Source organism: Tachysurus vachellii, chromosome 17 (assembly GCF_030014155.1).
Source record: "Tachysurus vachellii isolate PV-2020 chromosome 17, HZAU_Pvac_v1, whole genome shotgun sequence".
NCBI lineage: Eukaryota > Metazoa > Chordata > Actinopteri > Siluriformes > Bagridae > Tachysurus > Tachysurus vachellii.
Genome location: NC_083476.1, coordinates 19,731,468 through 19,758,741, shown reverse-complemented (window position 1 = coordinate 19,758,741; position 27,274 = coordinate 19,731,468). Strand labels below are relative to the sequence as shown.

General features: G+C 40.2%; 1 protein-coding gene across 2 annotated transcripts in view; it reads left to right on the top strand.

The window, feature by feature from the left end:
• plrdgb (PITP-less RdgB-like protein) overlaps positions 1-27,274 on the top strand; it is a 71,922-nt gene that overhangs the window by 14,783 nt on the left and 29,865 nt on the right. Inside the window, exons 2-3 of one of the 2 annotated variants that reach the window (XM_060891119.1) lie at positions 8,478-8,573; positions 23,970-24,074. In XM_060891119.1, coding sequence (XP_060747102.1) covers positions 8,478-8,573; positions 23,970-24,074 — 201 coding nt within the window. The remainder of the gene's footprint in view (positions 1-8,477; positions 8,574-23,969; positions 24,075-27,274) is intronic. The other variant, XM_060891120.1, reaches the window with a different exon arrangement.

Sequence of the window (27,274 nt, the reverse complement as noted above, 5' to 3'; positions counted from 1 at the left end):
CTCTACAGAGCGTGGGGCAATGTGATTCCTGACCCGAAGGACCTTTGTTCCAGCTGGATGCAGTATCTCTTTTTGACCACTAGGTGTTGGAAGCTTTAATTGTCATTTCAAGCATATATACGTACTGGTTCAGTTAGGGTTGCAAAATTCCGGGAATTTTAAAGGCTGGATACTTTCCATGGGAATTTACGGGAATATATGGAAATTAACGGGAATATATGGGAATTAACGGGAAAATATGGAAATTAACGGGAATATATGGGAATTAACGGGAATATATGGGAATTAACAGGAATATATGGGAATTAACGGGAATATATGGAAATAAACTGGGAATTAAAAAAAAATGCAGAGTTGCCTATAACAAGGAACTTAAATGTAGTTAAAAAAAATCTTGCAGCATAATTTTCTTTAAAACAACAAGATTTAATTCAATTTAAGTTGAATTTGTACCCTGCGTTCCACGGTCACTTGCACACAGCACACTGCTTACTGGAGGGCCATTGAGGCCAAACCCCCTGCATGTCCAAATAATTCCCATAAATTCCTGTAAATTTTCCAATTTGGAATATTCCCAAAATTCCCCAGATTAAGTTCCCGTGGAAAGTTTCCGGAAATTTACCGGAAACTTTCCGCCCCTTTGCAAACCTAGGTGCAGTACACAGTATTTTTCAGGACTGCGGTGCAACATAAAATAGAGAGCTCCATACACAATTGTACTGACTGTACAATACAATTCAATACAGTTATAAACAGACTGATGTATCGTTCAGGATGAGCGTGTGCGTGTGTCTTGGCGTCAGTCCAGCAGACTAATCAAATGAGTGGAACATCTTTCGCACAGCAACAGTTAAAAAGATCAAACTGAATGAGGACACGATGTAGAACATTATTTGCTGAACGGTTTATATATTTTATACAGCCGAGATGAGCGTGTCCTACCCGCCCTTACACATGAGCCGCTTCTGTCTACCGCTGTTCATCCATCAGACGTAGAATTTTTAGCAAGACATTCGTCAAAAGATCGGGCGGATCTAAGATTTATGACCCGGTTCTGTCTAGCCTTCATGAACCTGATGATTTCCTGCTCTAGCTGTTGGTAACAGCATGAATCAGGAAGAGGAAATTTCAGTGTCATTGCTATCCATCTATCAGCTTTCACTAATAACGTCAATGCAGGATAAGGCACCGGAGCTCATTCTTATTGTTCATTATCTGTAAGTCTAACGTAACGTGTGGTGATGTTTCCCATCCTGTCTGTCATGCAGCAGAACGGCGTGGTCTGACAGGAAGTCGTAAACAACGGTGACCTATCGCCCTTCCTGCGTGTACTCTATCCGCTGACCTTTCTCTAGATGTTTGCCTTCCTGCACATGCTCAATACGCTGACCTTTAGCTGTGTATTTTGTTGTGTTGTGTATTTCTATCTAGCAAGAGAAGAAAGAGATGATTAAGACCCCCCACCTCTGCTGAACAAGCTTTATGAGATGCTTTTTGTGTGTACAAGCGATTGTGTTGCTGAATAGGCTCTTAACAGCTAAAGAGACGGTTTTCACGACTTTATAAGAGCTCTAATCGTTTCCTCTCGGACCGTAGCGTGTTGTTCCGTGTAGAGGTGAAGTGACCAGTTAAAAAAAGAATTGTAATCAGGGCTGAGCTGAAATGTTTAAAAGAGGCAGGGAAGTGAAGTGCTTCACAAAATGGGGTTGGGTCTAGGATTTCCGTCGAGCAATTACTGTTGAAAGTCAGCAGGACTTGATTTGAGGACAGTTTGTTCTGTTTTGAAAGTGCTCAATGTTCCGTGTGAGAACTGACAAATCAGAAAAACAAGCATGCATGCCTGTTACTGAGCTAGTCGTGCTTTAGTGCCTTAGTGACTTGGTGACGTATTGATTTAATGACTTAGTGCCTTAGTGGATTAGTGCCTCAGTGAATTAGTGACTTAGTGCCTTACTGATTTAGTGCCTTAGTGGTTTAGTGCCTCAGTGAATTAGTGACTTAGTGCCTTACTGACTTAGTGCCTTAGTGGTTTAGTGCCTTAGTGAGTTGGTGACTTAGTGCCTTAGTGACTTAGTGCCTTAGTGGTTTAGTGCCTTAGTGGTTTAGTGTCTTAGTAAATTAGTGCCTTAGTGAATTAGTGACTTACTGCCTTACTGACTTAGTACATTAGTGGTTTAGTGCCTTAGTGGTTTAGTGCCTTAGTGGTTTAGTGCCTCAGTGAATTAGTGACTTAGTGCCTTACTGACTTAGTGCCTTAGTGAGTTGGTGACTTAGTGCCTTACTGACTTAGTGCCTTAGAGGTTTAGTGCCTTAGTGGTTTAGTGTCTTAGTAAATTAGTGCCTTAGAGAATTAGTGACTTACTGCCTTACTGAATTAGTACTTTAGTGGTTTAGTGCCTTAGTGGTTTAGTGCCTTAGTGGTTTAGTGCCTCAGTGAATTAGTGAGTTAGTGCCTTACTGACTTAGTGCCTTAGTGGTTTAGTGCCTTAGTGAGTTGGTGACTTAGTGCCTTACTGACTTAGTGCCTTAGAGGTTTAGTGCCTTAGTGGTTTAGTGTCTTAGTAAATTAGTGCCTTAGTGAATTAGTGACTTACTGCCTTACTGACTTAGTACTTTAGTGGTTTAGTGCCTTAGTGGTTTAGTGCCTCAGTGAATTAGTGACTTAGTGCCTTACTGACTTAGTGCCTTAGTGGTTTAGTGCCTTAGTGAGTTGGTGACTTAGTGCCTTACTGACTTAGTGCCTTAGTGGTTTAGTGCCTTAGTGGTTTAGTGTCTTAGTAAATCAGTGCCTTAGTGAATTAGTGACTTACTGCCTTACTGACTTAGTACTTTAGTGGTTTAGTGCCTTAGTGCCTTAGTGGTTTAGTGCCTTAGTGAATTAGTGACTTAGAGAATTAGTGACTTAGTGCCTTACTGACTTAGTGCCTTAGTGGAGTAGTGCCTTAGTGACTTAGTGCTTTAGTGATTTAGTGCCTTACTGCTTCAGTGACTTGGTGACTTAGTGCCTTATTGACTTAGTGGAATAGTGCCTTAGTGACTTGGTGACTTAGTGCCTTAAAGACTTAGTGGAATAGTGCCTTACTGCCTCAGTGACTTGGTGTCTTACTGACATAGTGGAATAGTGCCTTACTGCCTCAGTGACTTGGTGACTTAGTGTCTTACTGACTTAGTGCCTTGGTGATTAGTGCCTTACTACAGTAGCTTAGTGCCTTGGTGAGTAGTGCCTTGCTGGCTTAGTGCTTTAGTGCCTTACTGCCTCAGTGTCTTGGTGACTTAGTGCCTTACTGACTTAGTGCCTTGGTGATTAGTGCCTTACTACAGAAGCTTAGTGCCTTGGTGATTTAGTGCCTTACTGACTTAGTGCCCTCTGGATGACATTTGTGTAGTGCAGCTACCTTCACCTTCAAGCAATCTTGATCTTCTATAGTCACCATCAAAAGCCATCTTTGGAGATCATCTTTACTTCTCAACCTGTTAACGCAGCCCATAATCTTCTACTGAAACCTCTCAGGAACACAAACACTGGGGATCATCTCAAAGTCTAAGTTTTCAGGCACCACCAGATCTTCTGCTGTAGATTCATTAACAAGGCCTCGGGTGCTGGACTCCATCTCTGTCTGTTCTGTAAACACGGCCTCCTCGCGAGGTAACTCCAGGAAATCCTTCACTGACTTGCTTGTAATTAGGCTCTCGAACTTTATGATGCGTTGAACGCTTGTCGCTCCTTCAGCACCGAGTGAATCCGACCAGGCCATGAGCTCAGCTTCACTCTTCATCACGCAGCCAAACACGTGTTATAAACGGAGTGTCAGTGAGACGACGGTGTGGTGACAGGAAGGCAGATCGTACGGTCAAAGCTAGAGCGAATTTTCTTTTTAATGATGTTCAAGCGCTGTCATTTTTTTTCTTCTTTGCTGTCATATCAGTGGCAGAGTAGTTTGGGAAATAACTGTAATTATCCTGAGGCAGAGAGATGTGGAAATGACAATGCACCAGAGCTGAAGAACCATCTGTGCAAGGAAGCAAGCAAGGCTTTTTTTTTTTTTTTTTTTTAACAAAATTCTCTCATCGTGTTCTGTTCTTCATAGCAGGCCGTCGTTCTAGAATCTCAAAAAAATGTCTTTTTGACTGGCGGAGTTAGTAAGTTTTAAATTATTCTTTAAGATTACACTGAAACTGTCATTTGGTGCGACCGATATTCATTTAGCAGTGCTGAAAATGATTTACCACACACACACACACACACACACACACACACACACACACAGTTTCTAGTCATTGATATAAGCAATACCATGAAGTAACTTGTTTTGTGGATGTTCTTTAAAATTCTTACTTAAGGTTACACTGAAACTGTCATTTGGTGCGACCGATATTCATTTAGCAGTGCTGAAAATGATTTACCTCATACACACACACACACACACACACACACAGTTTCTAGTCATTGATATAAGCAATACCATGAAGTAACTTGTTTTGTGGATGTTCTTTAAAAGTCTTACTTAAGGTTACGCTGAAACTGTCATTTGGTGTGACCAGTTTTTCATTCAGTAGTACTGAAAATGATTTACCTCACACATGTACACCGTTTCAAGTCATTTATTATAAGAAATACCATGAAGTAATTTGTTTTGTGGATGTTCTTTAAAATTCTTACTTAAGGTTACACTGAAACTGTCATTTGGTGCAACCAGTTTTTCATTCAGTAGTACTGAAAATGATTTACCTCACACATATACGCAGTTTCTAGTCATTTAAATAAGCAATACCATGAAGTAACTTGTTTTGTGGATGTTCTTTCAAATGAAATGGTTTAAAGCATGTTCTTTAAGATGTTCCACATTGTCATGTGGTGTAAGCTTAATAAAACCCCGCTGCAGTGTGCGCTTTTTTGCTGAAGAGCCTGCGATAAGTTTTCAATGCGGTGTGTTTTATAAGCACTTACGGCCTCATGACTGCTCAAAGCAGCCGTTAGCGGTAAAGCCCCAGACGCTCGGTGCGACTTGATGCATCACTACCACTTTTCCCTGGTGCTCCTCTGTGTAGCGCTGTATTGCTGCCGTAACTGCAGCACAGAAAATCCCAACTGTGTTAGCGTTTGTGTTTATCGCTAAGCTTTTTCAGAGTCACAACAGCTTCATTATGTGCTCGTGAAGAAAAAGATGGCATAGAAAAGCAGTCTGTATTTCTTAACCTTAAATTCCAGCCAAGTTTATAAACCTTCCTTCTGTGACCAGCTCTCGGAGCTCTGAGGACCGGCTCGCTAACGAAGCACGGCTCGAGGACTGTCGGAATTAGACGTCTGAAAATGACCCTTCATCAGCTGTGAAGAGGAGGAGAGGAGAGAAATGAAGTGCTTATGAGGATACTGGAGCTAACAACAAATTGTCAGAGTCTGTTCATGTGACTCAGGGTAAGAGGCGAAGCCTGGGATAAAATGTAGTACTGTTGCATCTGGCAACCTTAGTATGTTTTAGTTTAAAGGAGTTAACTAGCTTGCTGTGGACATACGATGCTCCATAACCGTACGTTAGCTACTGCTTCGTAACCACAGATTTCTCAAATCTGATTGGTCAGAAGATGTACAAATTTATATTAATAAAATATCCTTAAAATATCCCAACAGTGCTCCAATATTTAGTTCTGCTCTTAGAACATTTTATATAAAGAAGCTTTTCCTTGTCCACCAAGAGGAACTGATGCATTTCTAACTCTACTTCCAACCTCAGGTACAATTCATACTAGAGATCTGTTACTACGTTTATTAATGACGCTATACTGAAGTTTGGGTTCCAATAGCAAACCCTGAACACTAATCCCCTAATCATGGGCACATGATTGTTTTCGTGTTATTGGATGGTTATTGGATGTGTGTGAGCCTGATTTTTAATTGCCATCCCTTCACTTTGCAGCTAATGCGTCTGTCAGCGGGAGCAGTTGTTTTTATTTAAAAAGTGCCAGGAGAAAATTAGCCCTATCTACAAAGCAGGAGGGAACAATGAGGCGTGAACGGAGAGGCCTTATTTCGCCGACGAAGCTCCGGCGGCATGGTTCGAGGATTTATTTTGTGGTTTAATTAGTCACACTCGGCTTTAAAGTGCTACTATGTCTGTACAGGAGCAGAGCACAGAGAAAAGTCTTCACATTCTTTCCTCTGGTTCTTCATTAGACATGAACGAGGAGCGATACAGAAAGCGTATTAGCTCTGAAACGTGTCAATGATACGTTTAAGGGTTCGTAGCTTGAGCTCTCCAAAAAATGGAGTTTGCTCCTGTTTGGTTGTGTCTATGTCATTTATATAAGCAATACCATGAAGTAACTTGATTTGTGGATGTTCTTTAAAATTCTTACTTAAGGTTACACTGAAACTGTCATTTGGTGTGACCAGTTTGTCATTCAGTAGTACTGAAAATGGTTTACCACACATATGTACACCATTTCGAATCGATTATTATAAGCAATACCATGAAGTAACTTGTTTTGTGGATGTTCTTTAAAATTCTTACTTAAGGTTACACTGAAACTGTCATTTGGTGCGACCAGTTTGTCATTCAGTAGTACTGAAAATGATTTACCACACACATGTACACCATTTCGAATCGATTATTATAAGCAATACCATGAAGTAACTTGTTTTGTGGATGTTTTTTAAAATTCTTACTTACGGTTACACTGAAACTGTCATTTGGTGCGACCAGTTTTTCATTCAGTAGTACTGAAAATGATTTACCTCACACATGTACACCATTTCGAATCGATTATTATAAGCAATACCATGAAGTAACTTGTTTTGTGGATGTTCTTTAAAATTCTTACTTAAGGTTACACTGAAACTGTCATTTGGTGCGACCAGTTTTTCATTCAGTAGTACTGAAACTGATTTACCTCACACATTTACACCATTTCGAGTCATTTATTATAAGCAATACCATGAAGTAACTTGTTTTGTGGATGTTCTTTAAAATTCTTACTTAAGGTTACACTGAAACTGTCATTTGGTGTGACCAGTTTGTCATTCAGTAGTACTGAAAATGGTTTACCACACATATGTACACCATTTCGAATCGATTATTATAAGCAATACCATGAAGTAACTTGTTTTGTGGATGTTCTTTAAAATTCTTACTTAAGGTTACACTGAAACTGTCATTTGGTGCGACCAGTTTTTCATTCAGTAGTACTGAAAATGATTTACCTCACACATGTACACCATTTCGAGTCATTTATATAAGCAATACCATGAAGTAACTTGTTTTGTGGATGTTCTTTAAAATTCTTACTTAAGGTTACACTGAAACTGTCATTTGGTGTGACCAGTTTGTCATTCAGTAGTACTGAAAATGGTTTACCACACATATGTACACCATTTCGAATCGATTATTATAAGCAATACCATGAAGTAACTTGTTTTGTGGATGTTCTTTAAAATTCTTACTTAAGGTTACACTGAAACTGTCATTTGGTGCGACCAGTTTGTCATTCAGTAGTACTGAAAATGATTTACCACATACATGTACACCATTTCGAGTCATTTATATAAGCAATACCATGAAGTAACTTGTTTTGTGGATGTTCTTTAAAATTCTTACTTAAGGTTACACTGAAACTGTCATTTGGTGTGACCAGTTTGTCATTCAGTAGTACTGAAAATGGTTTACCACACATATGTACACCATTTCGAATCGATTATTATAAGCAATACCATGAAGTAACTTGGTTTGTGGATGTTCTTTAAAATTCTTACTTAAGGTTACACTGAAACTGTCATTTGGTGCGACCAGTTTTTCATTCAGTAGTACTGAAAATGATTTACCTCACACATGTACACCATTTCGAGTCATTTATTATAAGCAATACCATGAAGTAACTTGTTTTGTGGATGTTTTTTTCAAATGAAATGCCTTAAAGCATGTTCTTGAAGATGTTCCACATTGTCATGTGGTGTAAGCGTTTTGCCGAAGTTTCTGCGATAAGATTTCAAAGCTTGAGAAGTGTCTAAAATGTACAGTCTGTATCGTACCCAACACACGCCTCACACTGCAAGCCAACAAAATCATTCCTGACTCGTTTAGATCAGACTTGAGGTGATAAAATCAAAGTGCTTGAAAATATCCCATAAGATGGTGGACTGGCATAAAGGGTTAAAAAAATCCCAGGCATTCCAGAAGACCTTCTAACACCACTCGAGGAATCTCAGACACGTGACGAGTCGTCATCGTCCATCCTTCGTTCAGTATCCAAACAGAATCGATTCATTTAGCAGGTGCATTTAAGTCAGAGTTGAGGTTTATCAAATTATTTCAATTTTTTATATTACTGTTTATGCAAATTCCAGCCTTCAGGTTTGAAACCTTCGCTCAGCTGTAAATTACAGTGCTGTGAAGAATCTTTGACTCAGATCTTTTTGTGAATGTAAAACCAAACATTTGTTCTAAAAAGTATTCGATTAGCATAATTTCTTGCCTGTTTTCTAGATGCATCCCGAAAGTTTAGCGCATCTCATTGGAGGCTGCAGAACATCGTCCAGGAATCCATGGACAGCTCGGACGAGGAGTTCTTTGACGCCAGAGGTAAGAGGCTGTGCATTATTTAACACTCTGATACCCCAGTCGTTTTTCCTCTGCTTGTTTTCCTCAACAACGCTTGAGTGTCTCGGTGTGTGTGTGCTCAGTTGTCAGTGCAGATAAAACCAATGCACACGTTCAATATTTGCCGCCGCAATCTGAGCCGGCGTAGCGCTCTTCAATATCCCGAGTCCTTAAATCCGATCCATATTAATCGAGTTTGCGCTGGATAATTGATGACACAAGTAATAAATGCTGGTTGTGATGATGTAGCGTCTGATTAGTTCAATCTGTTAAAATAAAAGGATTTGTAAATTTATATTCGTGCAGGACGTGTAATAATGAAGGATTTGGATTGAAGGCTTTCTGCTTTCTGCCTCTGGGCTTCTGAGCGTGTTGCTTTTATATTATAAGAGAACGGCTTTAGAAGGCTTGGGTTTTCAAGACTCGCCATTTTTCTTGGCTAAGCAGGACAGATTATTTGGTGATAAAAGAGATTACGTTGGATTTTTGTTAAAGGAGGAAGTGTTCCTAGGGCTGATTTCTTTCTATCCCAGACTGGAGATTTGGCTATAAGTATGTGGACACATGACAATCACACCCACATATGGTTTCTCCACATGGACAATTTCTCTTCAGTGGATCTAACCGGTTCAGTCCAGTTTGTGAACATAGCAAAGCTCCATGAAAACGTGGTGTGGAGGTTAATGTTGGAGAACGTGGAGGAACTCGAGTGTCCTGCACAGAGCGCTGATTCTGACTTATGAACGTGGGGAGGTACTAGCTTAGTGGTTAAGATGTCGGGCTGCCGATCAGAAGGTCCCTGAGTGTTAAGGGGCCTGAACAAGGCCCTTAATGCACAGTTGTATGAAATGAGATGGAAAAAATTTAAGTTGCTCTGGATAAGTCTGCCAAATGCTATAAATGTAAATCTCCCAGTCAGGTGTCCACAAAGTCATCAATCACAACATACTGAAGGACTTCCATCCTGAACCCTAGACCAGCTGGCACTCTTGCCCCTTTTCCACCAAAAAGAACCGGGTGCTGGTTCAGAGTTAGCACTGGTGCCTTTCCACCAGCTAGAGAGCCATCACAGAGCCGAGTCTGATGTCACTGTATACGTGTCACGTTACACAGCAACTTTAGTGCAGCAGCGGCAAACACAAACACATCAACAATGGTGGATGTTGCTTTACTGTTAATGCTCATGGCTTTATGAACCTACATTAACACCCAAACGCGGCGAATCCAACGTGTACGTGCAGCTCCATGTAATTTGTATAAACGGAGGTTGTAATCGAGAAAGTACATAACGTTATTTTATCATTAACACAGAAAAAAGTTAGCCTTAGCATGTAGCTACCTACTATCATGTGTGCTGATAATGTATCATATTGCGGTAAAGTAAAAGTGTATTAAACATTAGTATACTTAAGGTACATTATCAAATGCACTAACAGTAGCCCCGCCCACAGTCCCTGACACAAGCGGTTCTTAAGTCTAGACCAGCAACGTTTTGGTGCTACTTAAGAACCACTTTTCCTGGTTCAGAGCCGGTGCTTTCGGTGTTGGAAAAGAAAGAACTGGTTCTAAATTAGGCTCCGAACCAGCACTCAAACTGCCTCAGTGGAAAAGGGGCATCTGTTTAACACCAAACACAACCTGTTTGAGTCTGGAGTCATTCCTACAGAAATATCTCCAACAATAAACAAATTCAAGTCTTGTCTTGTATTGATGTTTCATTGAAATTTTTCCCTTCAAAAACTGTTTCTACAGAACGAATCACACACGTCGCGGTCGCATCGTTTTCCACACAAAGCGTGTCAAGCGTGATGTCCTCGACCATTTTCCTCATTAAATCTCTGAAAACAAAAGCGTGGACACTCGTCAGCGGCTGCGGCGACCTCTCGTCGCTTTGCGTCCCCTTCCTTCGCTTTCGTATCGTTTCTCCTCTCGTTTCGATACCAGGATTTCTAAGCGGCTCTGTTTCCTCTCCTGTAATTGCGCACACCAAAATCCCCAGTGTTCAATTATCTCAAACTGTTTACTTCTATTATATTTTATCCCCATGCTGTGGAACATGTTCCTGTGAGGAGTCCGGAGTACATTTTGGACAGGAAATCAAACAGAGATTCTGTAATTATCAATCATTTGGTTTTATTTGTGTTCTTTTATTTTATTATAATACATTTATATCATAGATTTTATTTGAATAACTGACACGTCTTATTAACATTTTGTATTTAGTCTAAAAAAACGTAGATACATTTTGTACATTATACTTCAAATAATATTTACTTCTGAAAGGAAAATAAAATATCTGTAGATTTTTACATTTTAGAACTATGTATTTTTATTTTCAATTAATTTATTTATTTATCTGCTTGTTTGTTTTCATGATGTTTCCCTTCAGTTTTAATGTTATTTGTTGTGTCTTTAATTATTGTTTTGTCTTAAATTGTTGTGTCTTTATTTGTTGTCTTTATTTGTTATTGTTTAATTGTTGTCTTTAATTATTGTTTTGTCTTAAATTGTTGTCTTTAATTGTTGTCTTTATTTGTTGTTGTTTAATCGTTTATCTTTAATTGTATTTATTTGTTGTGTCTTTATTTGTTGTGTCTTTATTTGTTGCTGTTTAATTGTGTTTATTTCTTGTGTCTTTATTCGTTGTGTCTTTATTTGTTGTTGTTTAATTGTTTGTCTTTCATGGTTGTTTATTTGTTGTGTCTATAATTATTGTTTTGTCTTAAATTGTTGTCTTTTGCTGCTTTTATGTCCAGGTCACTTGTGAAAGAGATCCTCAGGTGTAACTTGACCTCATTTCTATCAGTATTATAGCATCATTTCAGCCAGCTCTAAAACATGGTCATGAAATAGATGATGAACAGAATGAACACAGACGTCAGAGTCAATTTGTTTGTTTTTATTATCTCGGTTCGGTCGTTTTGTTTATGATTCAGATTTTATTAAAGGTGAGATTACATTCCCTGAGCATGAGCAATGAGCATAAAGGGGCGTGTCTTGTCAATATGCGGCGGAGAGAGTGTTCAGTGCGCATGTCTGACGTTAGCAGGAAGCGATTGAAACATTGACATGGCGGATACCTGCCGTTGCCTCCGTCGTCTTTGGCGTGAAACGGAGCTAAACTTTTCACGGTACAACACACAGTACTACAAAAACACATTTGTATTACCATAGTATTACTCATTGAGTTAATTTATCGATAAAAAATATCCCCTCGGCCAGCTGCCACAACAGGTTCCACCATAATAGTTGCCTGGGTTACGTATGTATGTGTGGGGCAGAGCTATCAAAACAGGGGTGACACCCATTTGGGTTAGGGGCATGTTTGTTTTGGTGTTTTCAAATGTCAACATTGGCTTTCAAACATCGTGCACCCAACCTTTAAATAAAGCTGTATTGTCAACACTGTGCACGTATCAAACAGTATATTAAACGGTTTATTAACATCTCCATGGAAATTGCCATTAAATTCAAATTCCACAATCTTATCATGACTCTGCTGGAACCTGTTCCACATCTTTAATGAGGCCATTTGTCCGGAGCTGGAAAGCGGAGCGTCTCATTTATCAGCATCATCCGTTGATCGTAACAGACTCTCATGGGTCTGAAGTGCTCGCTGTCTCACCTGTTTATTATCCCATAACCTGTCAAAACATGCTAAACCTTACAAATTACAGCTCATCTGTCATGGACCCACGCTTGTGAATTAATAATATCATCCATTTGGTATTGTTCAAGGATAAATTTAAGTAAAAGAATAAAATTCTCGGCTTATATTACAAATCAAAGCTCTATCATAATATTCTTTAAAATAAAATAACTACTTTTACAGAGCAGAAGAAATATTACTCTTTCGAACTTAAATAGGATTTTTCACAAAAATAAATAAATACCGAAGCTGTATGTCGCATTACTGCGGCCTGGATCGATGGTCTGCGTGGATCCTGCGTGCCTGAGGATGTAGCTAGGCTGGCTAGCGGTGAATCACGATAACAAGCGTGCTAAAATCGTGAGTCAAGTGAAAAAATACCAGGAAGTAAACATGCCCTTATTTTGCTTCTGTTGTTCCTGTGACGACTCTCCCACGCTAACACAGAGTCAACACTCCTTCGCTGTGCGTTTAATCACGTCTGGACTGCGATGAAAAGATAGCCTCCCTTTTTTTCTAGAAAGATCTAGATAAGCAAGGAACTGATTAAACGCCGACATTTACAGTATCTCTCTGACAAGACCGAACTCTTCCTGAAACACTTAAACTACCCCTTATTTTCCTTGTTTGTTTCATGTGTATATAAAAAAAAAGAAATAAAAAAATACAAAATTTAGGTCGATGGTATTTTAAGTCTGTAACCTAGCAACAAAACACTTTTGCACATCGTTCTGGAGTTTGGATGTCCGCCAAATGGCGTAAACGTAAATCTCGATTTTTAACCATTTTTGTGCTTATAAATAATATTCCTCCACAATTGTAGCATAAACTACATACTTCTCTTTCTAAATGTTGTTTTTTATGAACTGCTGTGGTGACATTTAGCTAATCATAGCTGATTAATTAAAATTAAACTACAGTGTTTAAAAAAACAAAAAAACAATTGCTTTCTGCTATATTTCACTCCAAAAGTATTGGGACGATTCACTTGTTCGCTCGATACGTCAAAAGAAATTTGGGTTTGACATCAAACGATAGACTTGAGACGAGAGTTCATGATTTCAATTTTTATTTCCTGCTGTTTACCTCCAGATATTTTTTTTTTAAATATAACATAGCACTTTTATTCCAGAGAACTTGCTTTTAAAGCAAGCAAAAGTATTGGAACACTGCTGGGTTTGTTTGTTGTTTCTTTTTTTTTTTTTTTTTTTTTCTTTCGTAAAGCTGTTCCAGAATTCTGTTTTATCTCCAGTCTTTTCTTCAGGATGTAAAATTCTGCTCATTTGGATTAATGTCTGACTTACACAAAGTTTACACTTCGTTTTTCCCTTGTTGATGATGTCCGTTCTGTATGTTTTGGCTCATTGTATTAGTGCATGATGTAATTCCTTTCCAGTTCATTCGGATGCATTAAAGATTAGCGAGAATGTTCCGGAAGCAGCCGTGCAAGCCCAAGCCATGACGCTTCCGCCACCATGTTTCCCACAGGAGCTTTTATGTTGATCATCAGCAGATCCTTTCTTTCTCCACACTTTGGTCTTTCCATCCATTTGCTAGAGGTTCATCTCAGTTCCAGAACTTTTGTGGCTCATCTCTGTATTGTTTTGCGAATTCCAATCGCTGCTTTGATTCTTACTACTGATGAGATGTTTTCAGATGGATCTTGTGGTATGGCCTCGATATTTTTGCTCTTGTGGTCTTCAAGGAATAGCGGATTGTGATTCTTCACCCTTGCTCTGTGGAGGTTGTTGGCGATTGGTGGCGTTGGTCACTGTCGATTTTGCGATTTTCTTCACAGCGCTCACAACGTTTCCATCATCATCCGCTGACGTTCCACGTTGTTGTAACGCCGATGCCCAGTGTTTATGCGTAGCCTCTGATTGAATTTCTTTCTCTTCCCGGCTTTGAAATACTTGCTTTTCTACAACAGACAGCTGTTCTCTGATCTTCATACCTCTTAACAACAAAAGCAGTCTTCATAGGCGAAACCAAGGATAGAATTTCAGAGCTGTTTATTGTTTACACAGTCAATAAACAGAACAGCAAAAACAGACAATAAACAACACATCTGGACATCAAGAAACACCCGTTAGTTACGTCTTCCAATAATTTAGCTTGGGTCGTGGGATACAAAATACACAAAACACCAGGAAATAAAAGCTGAAATTTTAAATACCGTTTTCAAATTTATCATTTAAGCTCAAATCCTTTTCTCAAAACTTTTCTCCACAGCAAAATCAATTTGCTGTATGGCTGTTGCCATGTTGATAGTCTCTGGAAAATGAGCTGTCTTCAGCTAAATAATTGATGTCTAGCAGCAGCAAAGGATTTGCTCCAGAAGCTGGTCTGTTTTTTTTTTTTTTTACATACGCTTCCATACATGTGCTAGTGGAACACTGAAGTTCACTCGTTTTGTCATAGGATTCCGACCTTTGCCTTTAACGCCACCAGCGACTTCTCACCACAGATTTTAGCGATTTAGGAAAACATAATTCCAGAGTCTATCACACTCTACTGTATTCTAGTGAATTCCACTGACCCTGTAACCGACAGGTGAAAGTCAAAATTGTTCATTCATGCAGAACAAAGCTTTCCTTGCTGCTCTATTTGAGCGCTTTTAGTTGTAACTATGTTCTATACAGCATGTTTCACAGCAATTTCGCAGTCCAACTACATCTCAAAATCCTCACAAAAGAGCTGGCATTTTTATCTCTGCATGGAAAACTAGGTCACCGTGTTGCACATGCATTTCCCGATACCATAAAGGCTGTAAATCCCTTTTACTCGATATCTCATACATTAGAAAATGTTCTGTACGTCATAAACACAGTCTTTGTTTACGACATACGGAACAGGACGTACACGTTGTCTTGGATTATATGGAATATTTAACATTTACCAATAAACCAACAACAGGAATTATATATATATATATATATATATATATATATATATATGGTTATATACATAATATATATACATAATTATACATATTAGTGGATTTGGAGTGACTTTTAAACTCAATCTGGCAACCCGGTCACTTCCTGTGCTCCTGTACTGAAAAACAATAAAAGGCGCTGTCACGATGTCTGAGAAATGCTTCAGAAAACTGAGTCGGGCCATCAAAACAAAACAAAAACGTGTAACCAATGAGCAGAAAGGGGCGTGTCTTGTCAATATGCGGCGGAGAGAGTGTTCAGTGCGCATGTGTGACATTAGCCAAAAGCAATATCGGATAAAAACGAAAAGCGAAAAAAGGCTTACGATAAGGCAAGAAGCAAGACCCGTGTTAATATAGGATCAGCTTTCCAGCGCTGGAGAGAACTGAACGTCTTCCGCGTGAAACGGAGCTAAACCTTTCACGGTACAACACACAGTACTACAAAAAACACATTTGTATTACCATAGTATTACTCATTGTGTTCATTTATTGATGAAAATATCCCCTTGGCCAGCTGCCCCAGCAGGTTCCGCCATAATAGTTGCCTGGGTTACGTATGTATGTGTGGGGGTGGAGCTATCAAAACGGGTGACACCCATTTGGGTTAGGGGCGTGTTTGTTTTGGTGATTTCAAATGTCAACATTGGCTTTCAAACATCGTGCACCTCACCTTTAAAGGTTTAATTTAATTGTTCAGCTATTTATTGAACAACTGATATAGACAGACACGATATAAATGTCGGGGATCCGCCTCATCTTCACTTATAGACGAAGCAACAAAACATTTATTTACTGATCTGCAAGAAACAACAAACCGCATCCACCGTTTTTTTTTTTTTTAAGGTTTTGTAAAATGTCTAAATATCAGTTTGGTTTTACATTCAGTAAATATAATGACAGACATTATTCTTCCAGAATGTTTGATATTGCCACATTAGTATTCTGTGTCTGTTCGTGTCTGTTGGGAGATTTATTTTTGGTTTGTTTTCTTCTCTCCGTCTCTCTTTGATGTCACAGCGTGCCTCATTGTTCCCTCGGTGTTTTTCTTTCTTCTCCGCTTCTCTCTGTCTCTCATCCAGTCGTTTGCTATCGTTGTCAATCTTTCTCACAGACATTATGAATATTCAGACTGACGGTTTCGGTACCTGAAGGTGCTCGTCAGGATCGATACGCCAGAACCTTCTTGACAGAAAGGTGTCTACGTTTCAGAGCTGCTGTCACTGCTGATTTTTGTGAGCATGGAACAGAATGATGTACACATTTAAGTAAAACTCTTCCCTGCTTAGCTACACACGTCTCAATCGCGGCTAAAGAGTTCTAGCGTTTTAAAAATCGCCCATAAATAATATCTCCTGCAATTTAACCGAAAGACTGAAAGACACTGCTGTTTATTGGTTTAGTTTGTATTTAATTTAAATATAGTAAGAAACCCTAATAATACTAACATACTAATACCTATAGGGTTAGGGTTTAGGGGTCAGGATTAGGGAAAGGGTTTAGGGGTTAGGGTTTAAGGTTTGGGTTAAGGGTTAGGGTTGGAATTAAGGGTTAGTATAGGGTTTAGGGTTCGGTGTATTGTGTTAGGGTTAAAGGGGTAGGGTTAAGGATTAGGGTTAGAATAGGGTTTAGAATTCAGTGTGTTGTGTTAGGGTTAAAGGGGTAGGGTTAAGGATTAGGGTTAGAATAGGGTTGGGTTAAGGGTTAGATTAGGGTTAGCGATTAGGGTTTAGGGTTAAGTCTTTGGTATTATGGCTTAAGGGGTAGGGTAAAAGATTAGGGTTAGAGATTAGGTGTTAGGGTTTAGGGTTAAGTTTTTGGTGTTAGTAAGGGGTAGGGTAAATGATTAGGGTTAGAATAGGGTTGGGTTGAGGGTTAGAGTAGAGTTTATGGTTCAGTGTGTTGTGTTAGGGCTAAAGGGGTAGGGTTAGAATATGTTTGTCTTAAGGGTTAGGATTGGGACTAGAATTGGGTTTAAGGGTCAGAATAGGGTTAGGGTTAAGAACTATGTGTTAGGGTTTAGGATAAGGGTTGGTGTTAAGGGTTAGGGTTAGAATAGGGTTCAAAGTTAAGAGTTTGGTGTTAGGGCTTAAGTTTTAGGGTAACAGTTTAGGGATAGAATAGGTTTAGGTTTAGGGTTAACGATTTGCATTTAGGGCTAGGATAAGAAATGATACTTTCCCTTTTTATATAAAAACTCAAACATGGAATATATGAATTATTAGAATTCAATATATACATTCACTATTTTAAAAACTCTAATGACTTCATATTATAATGACTACATAATGTTATTTGTAATTTTGTAATAATGTTTAAAACTAGGTTAGGACGTGTTGAGTACGGTTCAGTAAGAGGCGTTTCTCTTCTCCCAGTTTACCACGATTGTGATTACTGATTAGTCCTGATTAGATAATTAGTTCATAAATTTTAGCTGAATTAAGACAGGAAAATGGGCATTTGCTCCATTTCAGGTTTTCAGGCGAGTAAGGCATAAAAATCTTATTGGTCTGGAACCTGCTTGCTGGCAGTGGCGTCTGAAACCTGGAATTTTCTGTAATCCTGACACTTTCACTCTATCACTATCAGCTGCTCATGACATCATTAACATGAGTACTAACTGTTTGCAGTGATGTTTTTTTTATTATTTTTGCATAAATTTGAAAATTAGAAACGTGTAATTTAACAATAGGATACCATACATACAGTATATCGTCGCTGTTGGGCGGAATCCTCGTATCTCCAAAACCGTTACTTTTCAGGAAATTAAAAAAACCCCGTACCTTATCTGCAGTGCACAGGGTTTAGTCCACGTTGCAGTGGATTGTCTTGCGCTAAATTCCTGTCCTCAGACGAGCACCAGAACTAGCGGGGGTCAAGATTTTTTTTCTTTGAGCCCAGTGTTTTGAAGACATTTACCTCAGAAGACGTGTTGATTCGTTGAGACTCTTCTTGAGGAGAAATATGCCGTGAAGCTCTCCCGCGGAGTGAGGAAGAGGTGGACAGTTGAAGTGTCCAATGGAGTTATGAGATTTGCGCTCAAGCTATTTTCAAGACTTTAGATTGGTTAATAACTTGTAAAAATAGCTTCGATATGTGAAAAAATATGAAATTGACCAAATTTGGACATACAAGGTTTCCGCCCGACAGCGACGATATACAGGGTTTCCCGCAGCACTTTGCAGTTCGGGCGGCCCGCCTAAGCTGGGAAACCCTACCGCCTTAACTAGGTCGCCCAAAAAAATTACAAATTCTGCTGCACAAAAGGCCGTCAAGTGCATCTTGGAGAATAGCGCGGACGCGCGCACCACACGGCTGAAATGAGAGACAGACGTGGTCTGTCACTGTCTGGAGGATAACTAGCCAGTTGTTAAAACGCGTGTCCGCAAAATTTTGAATGTTGTTTTGCACTTTCTTATTTATTATTATTTGTTATTTAAAGGTGCCCTGCCACACGTATTTCTTTATTTTTGTGGTAATGTCTGAAGTTTACCATGGACTCTTTTTTTGTGGAAAAAATGCCTTGGTTACCTTGTTTCAAGCCATTCTAGTGTGGTATAGAAAGCCTGCAGGAAGACTCAGCTCGATTTGCGCCAGTTCTCATGAATATTCAAATGAGCTATGCTGCTTGACTCCGATTGGCTAACCGCTAGGATCTGAGAGCATGACTATTCATTCACCCAGCGCAATAAGTAGCTTAGGCTAGAGGAAATTTGTTTACAATCACCTTGAATTGCGGCAGAATTGGTTCTTCACAAGCCCGTTGATGTTCAGCCATCCTTGCTGTATAGGAAACTCACTGAGCTACATGAATTCTGGGGGTGCGGTCTCAAGTCGGAGAGCTCATGAATAGTAATGAGCTCAGTCACTCTGACGTCAGAATGACCAGCTTTTCCAACTGAGCTGATTTCTCCCCTTATTTCTTTTAAGTGGCTAGAACTGAACATTCACAACACAACACAAACACATATGGACCGAACACATATCAAAAAATCCAAGTAAAAACGGTTTTGTGTGGAAGGGCACCTTTAAACTTTATATTTAGTGTTAAATGTAGTACAGAGTCTGTGGTCTATCTCACAAAGAAGCGCCGTGTCCCTACCGCCATAACTAACAAATTTTCTGCGGGAAACCCTCATATATGCTGCTCATATTTGTTTTTCTCCAGTAATACTAAGAATAAAATGTCAGTCAAATTAAGATTCATGACACAAATGCTAAATAAATATAGTACAAGGATGTAAAGTCAAAGAAATCTGGAGCAGAGATTCTGCCTTCAACAACATGGCAGCATGCAGCGATCCAGCGGAGACTCCAGCAGAGACTGTTTGTGTTGGCTGTTTGTTTCCGCGCCGCTGAGTCTGTGTTCACGATGTAATTAAAATCCTGCGAGAAAGCGCTTAACTCCACTATATCCGACTGCTTTGAGCCGAAGAGGAAATAGATACTCAGACGAAGTTCCCAGTGTAAATACTCCGTTTTAGCTCCGGTCTAGAACGATAAAGCAGTTAGATTAAACACACACCCAGAGCTGTTATGTTAAATACAATTACATCACCCTTTTTTTTTTTACAATCTATTCTACTTGAAATAGTGAAATCACACACGATATATATTTAAAATTCAAATTCATTCATTCATTCATTCATTCATCTTCTACCGCTTATCCGAACTACCTCGGGTCACGGGGAGCCTGTGCCCATCTCAGGTGTCATCGGGCATCAAGGCAGGATACACCCTGGACGGAGTGCCAACCCATCACAGGGCACACACACACACACACACACTCTTATTCACTCACGCAATCACACACTACGGACAATTTTCCAGAGATGCCAATCAACCTACCATGCATGTCTTTGGACCGGGGGAGGAAACCGGAGTACCCGGAGGAAACCCCCGAGGCACGGGGAGAACATGCAAACTCCACACACACAAGGTGGAGGCGGGAATCGAACCCCCAACCCTGGAGGTGTGAGGCGAACTTGTTAACCACTAAGCCACCGTGCCCCCCAAATTCAAATTCAATTCTCGTTAAAAATCCCACAGTCACACAACCATACGCACGACTGATCGTTCACAACTGGCCGCGTTAAAAAAAATAGAGGCATAAAGGAATAAAAATAGTATAGAAAAAAAATATATTTCAATTTTTGTAAAGGAAATTCTATTTAAAAAATAGAATTTACAAGTAAAATAAAATTCTATAAAATAAAATTAAATCGAATTTACGAGTGTAAAATTTTATTTCCTAATAATTTTTTTCTTACTAGAAGCAAATTCTGAAAATTTGAAAGAAAAAAAAGGTTGAAAACCTCAAAACTTCAAAGCGTCAAGTAATAAAGTTGAAACTGTAGTAAAGTTTTGCAGTAAAACAACTTCTGTAATCTGATTCTGACTCAAAATGTCTGAATTGATTTCACGCATTTTAAACGTAAATTTGTGTTTTATTACCGAATCACTTTTTTTCTATCTAGAACTAAATTCTGAACATTAGAAACAAAAAAGCAAAAAAATAAAAAATAAAATAAAAAAAATCCAAACTTGAAATCTTGAAAATCTTTTGTTTTTTTGTGCAGTAAACATTTGGCAGAATGAATTTAGAATAATTTAGAATTTGCTGCTTTTTTTTATTCATCATTTTCATCATTCCATCACTCCATCATTTCATTGCTCCATCACTCCATCATTTCATTATGCCATCAGTACCTCGTTCCACCACTCCATCATACATCACAGTTCATTGCTCCATCATTCCAAAACTGTTAATTCATCAGTCCTTCATTTCATTGCTCCATCATTCCATCCCTCCATCAATTCTTACCTCCATCATTCCATCCCTCCATCAATTCTTAACTCCATCATTCCATCCCTCCATCATTCCATCATTCCATCAATTCTTACCTCCATCATTCCATCCCTCCATCAATTCTTAACTCCATCATTCCATCCCTCCATCAATTCTTACCTCCATCATTCCATCCCACCATCAATTCTTACCTCCATCATTCCATCCCTCCATCATTCCATCCCTCCATCAATTCTTAACTCCATCATTCCATCCCTCCATCATTCCATCCCTCCATCAATTCTTACCTCCATCATTCCATCCCTTCATCAATTCTTAACTCCATCATTCCATCCCTCCATCAATTCTTACCTCCATCATTCCATCCCTCGATCAATTCTTAACTCCATCATTCCATCCCTCCATCATTCCATCCCTCCATCAATTCTTAACTCCATCATTCCATCCCTCCATCAATTCTTACCTCCATCATTCCATCCCTCGATCAATTCTTACCTCCATCATTCCATCCCTCCATCAATTCTTAACTCCATCATTCCATCCCTCCATCAATTCTTACCTCCATCATTCCATCCCTCCATCATTCCATCCCTCCATCAATTCTTACCTCCATCATTCCATCCCTCCATCAATTCTTATCTCCATCATTCCATCCCTCCATCAATTCTTAACTCCATCATTCCATCCCTCCATCAATTCTTACTTCCATCATTCCATCCCTCCATCAGTTCATTGCTTCATTTTATCACTCCATTCTCCATCCCTAGTGTTAAATGGAGAGAATGGCGAGAGATCACTGATAACTTTCCATAAATGTATTTATTTTTTATTCTCAGAAAGAGAGCACAGCTCCGTCTATTGTTTTTTTAATTTTTCTGTTCATCCCCCTTTCACATGACGTTAAAGTAACGTTATTAGGAACGCCCTTACGTCGAGCGGATTCCTCACGGCGTCTCTTCTCTTCCCTGACGGTGCAGCGATGCCTCTCTTCTAAACAGATGTTCTGCTCAGAGCTGAACACAATGAAGCTTTTAACGTACTGTGTTGGTCTGAGATGTTCTCATTCTGCTCATCACTCAGCACTTACATTACAGCTCAAACCTGAGATATAGCTTTATCTTCTCCGCACGTTCCATTGGTCGTGGATTCGACCGTTCGGCTTCCGGCTAGAGTTTAATGAGCGAGTGTAATGATAATGACGTGGGTTTCTGCGAGTGTGTTTGACAGAACAGATTTCATTCTCCTACGCCGCCTAGTTAGCTCACAGCTGGAGGTGAAGACCGATGCAGACAGTGCCGTCCGTCTTCATTACAGCGTTTCTTTTCGTTTTTTTTTCTCTCTAGGCTTTACCCCATTTTCTTTCCCTGTTGGTTCCAAGACAGCTATTTTTAGCCCTTTCAGCCTCTGTGAGGTTTTTGTGTCTTTGAATTTCCGGTGCAATTTTCGCCGCTCCGCTACAGCAGCGCTCGCGTTCGCCGCTTCAGTGCAGATGTGGTTCATTTAGATAAGACGAGACTTAGATAACCTCAGTTACGTCTTCACTGCCTGAGTGCATGCAGTCTTTTAGAATGAATAATCGTGCCATTGTTCCCTGTTTAAATTACATGAACTCATTTAAATTGCAACGTCACCATCCATCCATCCATCCATCCATCCATCCATTCATTTCCTGGACCGTTTTCCTACACAGGGTTTCAAGGAACCTGGAGCCTGTACAGTTCCAGGGGACTCATAAGGTGGGAAACACCCTGGATGGTGTGTCAACTCACACACACACACACACACACACACACAAACACACACACCGAGGGAACATTCCCTCATTCCATCACTCCATCATTCCATCACTTCATCATTCCCTCACATCACTACATCACATCATTCCATCACTTCCACATTCAATCATTCCATAACTCCATCACTATATCACTCCATCATTCAGCACTACATCTCTCCATCAATCTATCACTCCATCATTCTCTCACTACATCACTCCATCAATGCATCACTACATCACACCATCATTCCATCATACATAATTCTGTCAATCCATCACTCCATCAATCGATCATGCTATCAATCCATCACTCCATCATTCTCTCACTCCATCAATCCATCACTCCATCACACCATCATTCCTTCACTCTATCATGGCATCATTCCATCATACGTAATTCCGTCAATCCATCACTCCATCAATCCATCACTCCATCATTCTCTCACTCCATCAATCCATCACACCATCATTCCTTCACTCTATCATGCCATCATTCCATCATACGTAATTCCGTCAATCCATCACTCCATCATTCCATCACGCCATCAATCCATCGCTCCATCATTCTCTCACTCCATCACTCCATCACACCATCATTCCTTCACTCTATCATGCTATCATTCCATCATATGTAATTCCGTCAATCCATCACTCCATCAGTTCATTGCTCCATCATTTTATCACTCCATCCCTCCTGTTAAATGGAGAGAACGGTGAGTGATTGCTGATAACATTTTCTAATTGTATTATTTTTATTCTCAGAAAGAGAGACCAGCTCCATCTTTTGTTTCCTGTTCATCCCTCTTTCACGTTACATTAAAGTAACATTATTAGGAACGCCGGAACGTCGACGGAGCGGTCGAGCGGATTCCTAAAAAAAAAAAAAAAAAAGAAGAAGAAGATGTTTTATAGAATAACGATTCAATGTTTTCAAAGCATAATAACATGTGACACAAAGAAAATAAACTCTGATAGAATATGGACAATAGCTGCTTACGTTCATTCACTTTGATGGATTTCATTATCAACGTGAACTAATAAGTCGGGCTGCACCGAGCCAAAGGAAATTGCTTGTTAGAGACGATCTGAGCAAACATAGCTAATTAGTTTTTGACTCCTGAGGACTCGATTAGAGCGTCGTTCCCAAAGCAGCGCTGAAATGCAGCTCAGACTGAGAATGTGTTTGTCTCCTTGTGTTGTGCCAGATGTTATGGAGGGGAAGACAGCCATCCTGCTGGAGATGAGCCAGTGGAACTCCAATGACCTGGTGGAGCAGATCGAGACCTTGGGACACCTGGAGCGTTCACGAGGTACAAACCTTCAACATCTTTCGCAAATCACCGTTCCTGCAGATTCAGTACATAATAAACACAACCAACATCCCAACCAGGGGCGGGTCTAGACCTTTTTTAGGGTGGCTTCAGTCTGTGATCTCAGACACCCTAAAACTATAAGTATAATTTTTACTTTCATAAATAAACAATAGAAACTACATTAAAATGCAGGACATGTCGTCGACCATGAGGGAAAGGAAATTATTTATCAGTTTGAGCCAAGAGCGATTTTTTTGTTACTTTGCTTTTACGCGCGTGCGTTGTAGTCAAAAGTGCGTCATCAGCTGTCTGCTGTATTAGAACGGAGAAGCACAGAGTCAGTCAGAGCTGGAGGCATTTATCTATAACGTTAATCGGCGGAAAGCCGCAAATGCGGCAACCAAAAGCAGTGAAATGTCACTATTCTTATTACAACACAAACAAAATATTAATGCAAACAATCCACTCACTCACTCACTCACTTTCTACCGCTTATCCGAACTACCTCGGGTCACGGGGAGCCTGTGCCTATCTCAGGCGTCATCGGGCATCAAGGCAGGATACACCCTGGACGGAGTGCCAACCCATCACAGGGCACACACACACACTCTCATTCACTCACGCAATCACACACTACGAATCACACACTTTCCAGAGATGCCAATCAACCTACCATGCATGTCTTTGGACCGGGGGAGGAAACCGGAGTACCCGGAGGAAACCCCCGAGGCACGGGGAGAACATGCAAACTCCACACACACAAGGCGGAGGCGGGAATCGAACTCCCAACTCTGGAGGTGTGAGGCGAACGTGCTAACCACTAAGCCACCGTGCCCCTCTGACTATGAAACCGTTTTATACTAACAGCTCATATTCACAGACCTCCAAGGGTTCTTCAACACCTAGCACATTTTTTTCTGAAAGCTTCTACTAGACAAATACAAAACCCTGGACTTCTATTTAGAACCATGAGGAACATCTTTTGTGTGGAGAAGAAACTCCACCGGTGGAGAAGAGAAGGTTGGTGTGATCGTGGTATCTCCTGCTGCGCTGCTGAAGAAGATCACACAGTGACTAATTCTGCACGGCTGAGATAATCACCATATTGCTACTCTCACTGTCTAAAACCTTATTAGCTCGGCAGGAGGCGGAGTGACTCAGTCTGCCAGAGCGCCTCACGCACACGCCGAACCTCCGCACAGCCTCTGCCTTAATATAGCGTTTTGCTAATGCCGTGTGGCATCTCAGAGAAATCATTTGTGTGTAAATAGGCTCGCGGACCGATTATTAACCGAGCCGCATGCTGCTGAGGAGGATTACAGCGTCCACGCGCGACTGTCGGGTATGAGATCGGCTTCCCATGGCCATCGTTTGGAGCTTTTAGTTCACACGAGTGGGTTTTATGGAGGTTCATTAAGAGAGTAAAAGTGATCTGTGTGAGGAATAAAACACACACACACACACACACACACACACAAGACTGTGCTGTTCTTCACAAATAGAACTTCAGGATTTTACACAATACGATTCTATATGTGAACCATAAATCCGATACGATTCGATTTGATTCGATACGATATGAACGATTCGATGACGAGGAAACGTTCACAATCTTGAGTCAGTGAAGCGTGTCACTCTGTCTGTAGGCGACTCACTGACTTTAGGAATAAACAACACACGAAGATTTGTTTTGTTGTTTATCTGATTTTTATGTTGTTTCTGAATAAAGGATTTGTTCATTTTGTAGCTTTTTTCTTTATTTGTTTTGCTGTTTTTTTGTTGTTTTGTTTTTTCTTTTCGCAGTTGTTTGTTTTTGCTATTTTTTGCTGTTTGTTTTGCTGTTGTTTATTTGTTTTTGCTGTTTGTCTGTTTTGCTGTTTGTTTGTTTTGCTATTTGTTTTTATTGTTACTGTCTTCCTGACAACGTTGTTGTGTTTGGACATTTTCGGTGTGTGTCGGGATTTTTGCACTTACTGTACAGACCTCCTACTTTTATTTTGGTCTTATATTCTATATTCTATATAGAAATATTCTAATATTTATTTAGAGATTTGAGATGAACACGCAGCGCTTCATAAAACAGCCGAGGGCAAAAGTTTGCACACCCGTGCTGTTTTTTTCTTTCTGATATATTATTTAAATAAATAATAATATAACAAAATAAATCTGCAGAAAAAGAGCCAGTCTTCTGACCTTTATATGAAGATCACAAGATGTGTCCAAGAGAATGAAGAAAATCCAAATGATGATCTGAGGGTATGAGAGTGAGTGTGTGTGTGTGTGTGGGGGGGGGAGAGAGACAGAGAGAGAGATGGTGTGAGAGAGAGAGAGTGTGAGAGAGAGAGTGTGAGAGAGAGACAGAGAGAGATGGTGTGAGAGAGAGGGAGAGAGAGAGAGAGAGAGATGGGGGAGAGACAGAGAGATGGTGTGAGAGAGAGAGAGAGAGAGTGTGTGTGAGAGAGTGAGTGTGAGAGAGAGAGATGGGGAGAGACAGAGAAATGGTGTGTGTGTGTGAGAGAGTGAGTGTGAGAGAGAGAGATGGGGAGAGACAGAGAAATGGTGTGTGTGTGTGAGAGAGAGAGAAAGAGAGAGAGAGAGATAGAGAGAGTGTGAGAGAGATGGGGGAGAGAGACAGAGAGAGATGGTGTGAGAGAGAGAGAGTGTGAGAGAGAGAGTGTGAGAGAGAGACAGAGAGAGATGGTGTGAGAGAGAGGGAGAGAGAGAGAGAGATGGGGAGAGACAGAGAGATGGTGTGAGAGAGAGAGAGAGAGTGTGTGTGAGAGAGAGAGTGTGAGAGAGAGAGATGGGGAGAGACAGAGAAATGGTGTGTGTGTGTGTGAGAGAGAGAGAAAGAGAGAGAGAGAGATAGAGAGAGTGAGAGAGATGGGGGAGAGAGACAGAGAGAGATGGTGTGAGAGAGAGAGAGTGTGAGAGAGAGAGTGTGAGAGAGAGACAGAGAGAGATGGTGTGAGAGAGAGGGAGAGAGAGAGAGAGATGGGGGAGAGACAGAGAGATGGTGTGAGAGAGAGAGAGAGTGTGTGTGAGAGAGAGAGTGTGAGAGAGAGAGATGGGGAGAGACAGAGAAATGGTGTGTGTGTGTGAGAGAGAGAGAAAGAGAGAGAGAGAGAGAGAGAGAGAGAGAAATAGAAAGGTAGAGAGAGAGATGGAGAGAGAAAGGTGGAAAGAAAGAGAGAGAG